This window comes from Sinocyclocheilus grahami, unplaced genomic scaffold (assembly GCF_001515645.1).
Source record: "Sinocyclocheilus grahami isolate Dianchi unplaced genomic scaffold, SAMN03320097.WGS_v1.1 scaffold16.1, whole genome shotgun sequence".
NCBI lineage: Eukaryota > Metazoa > Chordata > Actinopteri > Cypriniformes > Cyprinidae > Sinocyclocheilus > Sinocyclocheilus grahami.
The window spans coordinates 5069517-5077558 of NW_015505195.1; the positions used below are offsets into that span (position 1 = coordinate 5069517).

General features: G+C 38.7%; 1 protein-coding gene across 2 annotated transcripts in view; it reads left to right on the forward strand.

Annotated features, from left to right (window-relative positions):
• Positions 1–1265: 1265 nt before the first annotated feature.
• The window catches only part of LOC107549468 (synaptophysin-like), a 17871-nt gene continuing 11094 nt past the window's right edge, over positions 1266–8042 (forward strand). Inside the window, exons 1-3 of one of the 2 annotated variants that reach the window (XM_016230562.1) lie at positions 1266–1353; positions 1608–1673; positions 7508–7632. In XM_016230562.1, coding sequence (XP_016086048.1) covers positions 1336–1353; positions 1608–1673; positions 7508–7632 — 209 coding nt within the window. In that variant the 5' untranslated portion in view covers positions 1266–1335. Of the gene's footprint in view, positions 1354–1607; positions 1674–1781; positions 1870–3318; positions 3385–7507; positions 7633–8042 lie in introns of those variants that run through there. The other variant, XM_016230571.1, reaches the window with a different exon arrangement.

Below are 8042 nucleotides of genomic sequence, written 5' to 3' on the forward strand. Positions count from 1 at the left end.
GCGTTTCAGAAAGGCGGGGCATAGAGGAGAAACAATAATGTACAGTATGTGGAAAATAATGTGTTTTTTGAACCTTAAACTGCATAAACACATTTCATTACACCAAATACACAAAATAATGTTCTTTTTAGCAACATCATATGACCCCTTTAAGCATTTCTCAGTCTCATTTACAATACTGAGGCTAGGGATATTGAAGCACATCAGTTTTGCAATGAGACACGCTCAAGAACCTTTAATTAGTGTTTTATTAGCAATGAGAAAAACAGCTGCAGTGCTTTGGGCTTCAAAAGGAGGAAGTAGGGAGTGAGGAAATTATGCTCAATCTGGAAGCCATATATATACACACACACACACACACACACTGGATGTTATTTAAATAATAGTATTATTCAATATAAAACATAATATAAAATTTGATATAAAATATATTATGGGTATTAAAAAATCTATTTAATTCTCACAACTGTCTCCATAGTATACATGCTCTTGAGGATCAACCATTTCAATACTTTTTAGCTGAGATGTCAGAAATATTTTCATGTATTAGCATTTCTTTATTAAACAGGAGTGTTTATTTTTTTTCCATCTCTAAAAATAGTGTATGAGTCATCTTTGTCAGTCCAACTCTGTATGGTTACTTCCCACAAGGAGAACATTCTATTCACACCTTCCTGTGAAAGATCTTATTATACATAGTATGGGTTCATTATGAAATTTTAACAAGATATGGTTAAAGAAGATATAAAGTTCTATATAGGCGTACAGCTTGCCATCTTCTTTTGCCCAGTGAAATCCTGAGTTAACAACTCTCGCTCCAGAAACAGCCCTACATCATCTCATGTAACGTTAGACCGAGTTATTCGTAACTGTGATGTTTTCGTTGTTGCTTATTTCCCAAATGGCATCTTAGCGTTCCACCGAACCACTGCGAAATGAAACGATCTAATTCAATCTCAGCACTTAACGTTAGTGGATTTGGTGTTGAGTGATCAATCACATTCATAATTTAGGGCCTCTGCAGCGCGAGCAGCCTGCCATCGAAACAACAACTCACAATTAGAAGGGGAAATATCATATTTGAGAGCACCACTGACGATAGAGCTAGAAGAAGCACGTAAATTATGACAGGTTAATGAGCTCATTGCTCAATTGCGATCAGCGTCGGTCATTCATCCGCTCTTGGCGCAACAAAAAAAAACGCCTTCTCGGAGCGCGTGACGCAACTGAAGCTGTTCTGTCTATTTTCCCTCCCCCTCCGTGGGCTGTTCCGCTTCCATCACTCGCCGCCCCCCAGTTATAGCTGTTTCTCCTATCTACGAGCAGGCGACTAACATGGATATTGCAAATCAGGTAGGGCATTTTGGGTTCAAAATAATTTTAGAATATATTGATGACTTGAAATAATGTTTTTTTTTCACCCTGTTGCTGTTTTTTCGACGATGCTTTACAGTAGCAGCAGATGCTATGCGTAGGTTTCACAATCACTTCAAAATAAATAGCGAAGAGGCCTGTTTGTGTTAGGAGTCATCGTGGTGAAGACAGATCATCCACAACATCTATCTATCTATCTATCTAACGTTTTTCAAATTTTGTTCTTTTGACAGTTGGTTGCCGGTGGGCATTTCAGGGTGCTGAAAGTCCCATTGGGCTTCATCAAGGTCTTAGAATGGGTAAGTCTTAGAATGGGTTCATAAATATATGTATATAAAAAAAACGCCTTCTCGGAGCGCGTGACGCAACTGAAGCTGTTCTGTCTATTTTCCCTCCCCCTCCGTGGGCTGTTCCGCTTCCATCACTCGCCGCCCCCCAGTTATAGCTGTTTCTCCTATCTACGAGCAGGCGACTAACATGGATATTGCAAATCAGGTAGGGCATTTTGGGTTCAAAATAATTTTAGAATATTTTTGCCGTGTTTAATAATGTACATGTTTTTCGTCAGGCATTCGTAGTGTACGATAAAGATGCGCTTAAAAATGGTGGTGGAAAATTCTAATAGAGAGAGGTGCCCTGCTGATGCTGTCCGTCTGTTCACCGATACAGTATATCAAGGGGCTTTCTTTCGTGACTTCCTATATTTTCGTTTTTATAGTATAGTATAGTATTTAAAACAGATCTGATGAAGGGCTAGATTTGTTAGACGTATAGACGTAGAGGGTTGTGATACATGCAATTAGACATTTACTAAATGCACATTTATTTGTATGATATCAAATTATATTTTGCAATTTTACATTTTGTTTAGTGCAAAAACGTAACATCAATCCAAACCGAATGCACGAGGCCCTTTATCACTTACAGATGCGCTCGTAGATATGCTTTTAAAATGGCAGCTGACTTCCATCCCAACACTGTTACTGTGTGACTTTCAGCTCCGAGCCCAGGCCTTTCTGTATTATTATTATTATGATTATGATTATGATTATTATTACATTTGTTTTTTTATATTATATAGGCAGGGATCGAGAAATCTGTGTCTACTGAATATGACACACAATCATATATTGGTTATTGATGCTTATATTTACAGAACATCGTCTGATACACATTTTTGCAAGGTGATGCAAACTGCATTCATGTGTAGGCCAATATCATATATTGCAATGAATTATTAAATTGCGTAAAGAGGAGATCTAAATCGTTGTATTGATCGATTTATTTATTTGCATGGTGTTTAAAGGAGGACCATCCTCACGGGCAAACAATGGTGTCGTGTGAAACCGCACCTTCCTACGTCACTCATGTCCGAATAAAATCGGCATCACATACTTCAGGTCTGATGAGCAAATATTTCCCAATATCATAATAATGCCGTAATGAAAAAAAGCGCACGTCACATTTAAGCGCAACATTTAATATGTTTGCCCTTGATTAAGGGCCGTGCAATTTTCCAGATTGCTAGAGAAGAGCACCATCATTTTTTTGTTAGATTTTGGCGTTGAAAATGGTTTGAGAAATCTCTATCGCGTGCTGTTCAGAGGCTCTTGGGCTCGAGTATAGCGGTGACGCGCGCGCAAGGCAATCTGGCAATGGTTCAAGGTCCTCGCGACTCACCTTCCCTTCAGAGATATAATGAATTGATGACTTGAAATAATGTTTTTTTTTCACCCTGTTGCTGTTTTTTCGACGATGCTTTACAGTAGCAGCAGATGCTATGCGTAGGTTTCACAATCACTTCAAAATAAATAGCGAAGAGGCCTGTTTGTGTTAGGAGTCATCGTGGTGAAGACAGATCATCCACAACATCTATCTATCTATCTATCTATCTATCTATCTATCTATCTATCTAACGTTTTTCAAATTTTGTTCTTTTGACAGTTGGTTGCCGGTGGGCATTTCAGGGTGCTGAAAGTCCCATTAGGCTTCATCAAGGTCTTAGAATGGGTAAGTCTTAGAATGGGTTCATAAATATATGTATATATGTGTGTGTGTGTGTGTTTGCGCGCGCGCTATATAAAATGGTGTGTTAATTAGTTTTAGTCCATATAAGATTTTCAGCCATTAATTTACTTAGACCTGGAACTAGAGGTTTAAGCACAGATGTCCCCCGCCTGACGTTTTCCGCTCTTCATTCGCAAAAAAAATATTTTTTTTCTCACGCTCTCAATGCTTTCTGTTCCCGAAGGAATGAATTGAGAACGCCCACTGTGCGCCAGGGTAAGCGGCGCATCGTATACACACCGTGAACTCACCGTTACCTAGATGCACGTGGGAGAACGCACAATTGCAGAGTATTAGTGCCCTCTATTGATCACACAGTGCTTCTAGTTTGTACATAGTGGAAAATGGCATCAAATAACAGGCTATGTAGTAAAATGCTGAACAAAGGCACATTTGTATCCTGTCTACATCATTCTGATTATACATACAAGGCATTTATAATTCTCCAAATTGCTTTTTGTGTATAATAAGCTCACATAATAAGCTTATGTTTGATACATTTGCTCAGTTTAATTGATTCACTGAATCACAAAACTCAGTTTAGTTCATTTGGGTCGGTTTCTGTCTGGGATCAGTCTTTTCTGGGCTTGGTAATGTGAGCTGATCTGATTTTGTTTGATTTGATCAGATTTGATTTGTTTGGTCTGTCTTGTGTGGTGTGTTTTTTTCCCTGGTCTGTTGTAGCTTGTGTGGCCTGACTAACTGTTTAATAGTCTCGCTTGGACCTTGTCTGGTCTGGTGGTTAGGCTATGTGATTCGTTTTTTCTAACACAGTGTGTTTAGGCTTTTTCGTTTGTTTTTACAATAACTGCATTAGTATGTCTTGTTATGGTTCCTCAATTGGTTATCAGTCTTTGTTTAGATGTTTTTGTTCTCTTGGCCTCATTTGATTTGTTTGGTTTGCCTATGTTTATGATGGTTTAATGTGGCTTGATGTGTGTCTATTGTTTTGGTCTCCTGTGATGTTTCCTGGGTTCATAACACAGCCCAGCTCAGCGATATGACAGATGGCAGAGTATCTCAGTGAAATTTAATATCTTCATTCACCATTCAGTCCTTCCACCAGCCATAAGTCCATAAGTAATCTCTATGACTCTAAATCCTGAAAGGAAAAGTAATGTGCTTTTGTCCATGTCAGGATGTTGGTGTCACATGGTGTAAGATGATTTCATTTGGTTTATTTAGTCTGTATTTTAATTGCATTCATACACACCTCCTACAGTAAATCATTTTAATATGTAATATATGACATTATCACATTTGCACCAGTCTTCACAAATTTCATCCCTGTCTGATGTGTGATTGTGAGTGTTCAGATGAAAATGTATAGAAAGCATTCTATTTTTTCCAGTCACTAAAATATGTGAAACACTTGTTAACCTTCCTGTAGCTCAAATAAAAGAGCATGGTTCTAGCAATGGAACCCAGGTAGCCAAAATGGTTTGGCCCGAAAATGACCCGGATCCGGCAGGCCAGAAGAAATAACTCTGCCCGGCTGCGGTTGCCAGATTAGGCATGGACATGGGATGAATGACGCCCCAGAATCGCCCCAAATACACTGGCCCGAGTCTGGCTGCCAAAACTGCCGGAATTGTGCCACAATCACACCGACAAGAATTTAAACACTTAGCCGGTACTGGCCTGAGTCTGGGTATTAAAACTGAGACAACACCACCGGCATTGGGCCACAATCACACCGATGAGAAATGAAACACTTAGCCAGAACTTGCCCGAGTCTGGGTACTGAAACTGGGCCAACACCACCAGCATTGGGCCACAATCATACTGACGAGTTGCCCAATGCCAGTGGTGTCAGCTCAGTTTCAGTACCCAGACTCGGGCCAGTAGTGAAGGATAATCCACTTCTTACCTCCGAGACTGTGTTATGATCTATATGACCGTATTATTTTTATTGTGAGTATTAGGCTCATCATTATTGCTGATCACTGTTGTTGTGCTATGTTATTGTAATATTTACCATTATATCATCAGAGAAGTATAGAAAAGTTTATAAAAGTGTCACTCCACAATACAATAGTAAAATATATATGTATAGTATTTTTATGTTACATCAGTGTCTAGCACACCTTCCTAAGGAAAGGATATGGACCAAAAGTTTAATTACTAAATTATTTATAGACAAACTTAAAGAAGTTCCAGATCTATACTTATGCTCTTATTAGTTCAGTTAGTTTTCCTTTAATGTAAATAAACATGTGCAAACAATATACTTGCTCTTGTGAATTTATTTTGATGTTAATTACATTGTGCCAACTGTCTCTTTAATACCGTGTGGTTTATATACATGTTGCTGCTGATTGGGCTGACATTTTTGACACACCCACCAAACAAGAGAAAACGTATCTCAAACCCCGTTGCACACCGTTTCCAGGAAACATGTCGTTCAAACCGGAAACCGTAGCAAAACGTCATGCACCAGTTTGAGCTTGAACTTACTCCTGGCTAAGTGTACCATTTTGGTTGGTGTGAGATATATATATATATATATATACTTACACTTACTCATACAGAATTACAACTTCTAAAATATGTGTATTAAAGACTCCTTCCCGTTTTGATATAAAACCAGAGCTTTGAATAATTTGTTTTTCCACACAAAAAAATTTTTTTTTGACATTGTTACCTTAAAACCTTACACCATTTCTTTTCATGGCATCCCCACCTACTACCCCATAACATCAATATATGCCCCCCCCCCAGTATAAAAATGACACAATGAAAATTTGTGATATTAGAATTAATTTGAAAAAAAAAACTCCAGAAGCTTCTTTAAGTAAGCGTACCCTAAAAGAGGGACAGAGTGACAGAAAGAGAGACAAAAAGGTGAAGAGACAATGACACGTATGGTAATTCAGACAATCTCAGTGTGATAACATGAATGGTAAATGTTAAAATTTGGGCCTGCTCTGTTCTTCCCCCATCCCTGTCCAAAGTGAGCAGCAGCCATCTTTGATGAACTTTTCAATCTCTCCATCTGATGGACTGCCAGTACTTGCATTTCTTTGTACTGATTGAAAAAAAAGAAAAAGAGATTGGTCACAATACTATAGACGTCAAACTCAATTCCTGGAGGGCTGGAGCTCTGCAGAGTTTAGCTTCAACCAGCTCCAGCTCACACCTGCTTGGAAGTTTCTAGTAATCCTGAAGACCTTGATTAGCTGGATCAGGTGTGCTTGATTATGGTTGGAGCTAAACTCTAGCACTATGTCAGCAAACTCACAATTATAGCATAATACATAAATAAATATAAATAAACATTACTTTGATATTATATGTGTAGAACGGTTTATTAAAATATAATGTTATATGTTAGATTATCAAATGATTACTCACCAGTGTATTAAGTTATTTTGGTCTTCTGGCAATTAGCAGCACAAAAAGCCTGTCAGGTTTTATCATTAGATGTCAAAGCTAGTGTGCATGTCTTGAAACTCATATAGCAAAAATAATGTTTAAGTTCCCTCAACCACTTTAAGCTTGTTTTATTATATGAATTAAATCATTAAATTCCAAATGTAGTTAAAGAAAAAAGAGAATGTTGGATAAAAGGAAAATAATATTATTAGGAATTAAAATAAAAAATACACTAACACATACCATAACATGGGCAGGTAAAAGATGTTTAAGTTTAAGTGTCACTGCTACATACTATTTAGCACATTGTAAATGGAGACCTACCCCCAGCACTCAACCTAAACTGGTCCAGGCCTGCATGCCCATATCTCAGCCAAAATCAGACCAGCCCTTATGGTCCGTAATCGGGCCGAATGTGGCTAAATGTGCTGTGTCTCAGTGCGAATCGGGCCAGGTCTGCACATCCAAAGCCTAGCCAAATCTGGCAATCATTACTGGGCCAGAGCTGGCTCACTTTTGGTGAGCTGCTGTCAGAACACAGCCGAGTGAGCCGACACTCAGCCGCAATTGGCCTGATTGCGCTGGCTACCTGGGAAATAGGCTTGATTCCTGAATGCATGAACTGATAAAATGTATACCTTGAATGCTTTTGAACATCTGCCAAATGCTTAAATATAAACCTTTTTTCCAGGTGTTTGCCATCTTTGCATTCTCCACCTGTGGGAGCTACTCCGGCTCCTTCAGGATGAGCGTGGAGTGCAGAAACAGATCAGACAGTGACCTGAAAATAGATGTGGATTTTGAGTATCCCTTCAGGTAGCACTGTCTTTTTAGACCTGTGTGGCCATATCAAAGTTGTACAGGTGCATCTCAATAAATTAGAATGTCTTGGAAAAGTTCATTTATTTCAGTAATTCAACTCAAATTGTGAAACTCGTGTATTAAATAAATTCAATGCACACAGACTGAAGTAGTTTAAGTCTTTGGTAACAAAAACCCACCAATTCACTATCTCAACTAATCATGGGGAAGACTGCTGATCTGACAGTTGTCCAGAAGACAATCATTGACACCCTTCACAAGGAGGGTAAGCCACAAACATTCATTGCCAAAGAAGCTGGCTGTTCACAGAGTGCTGTATCCAAGCATGTTAACAGAAAGTTGAGTGGAAGGAAAAAGTGTGGAAGATAAAGATGCACAACCAACCGAGAGAACCGCAGCCTTAT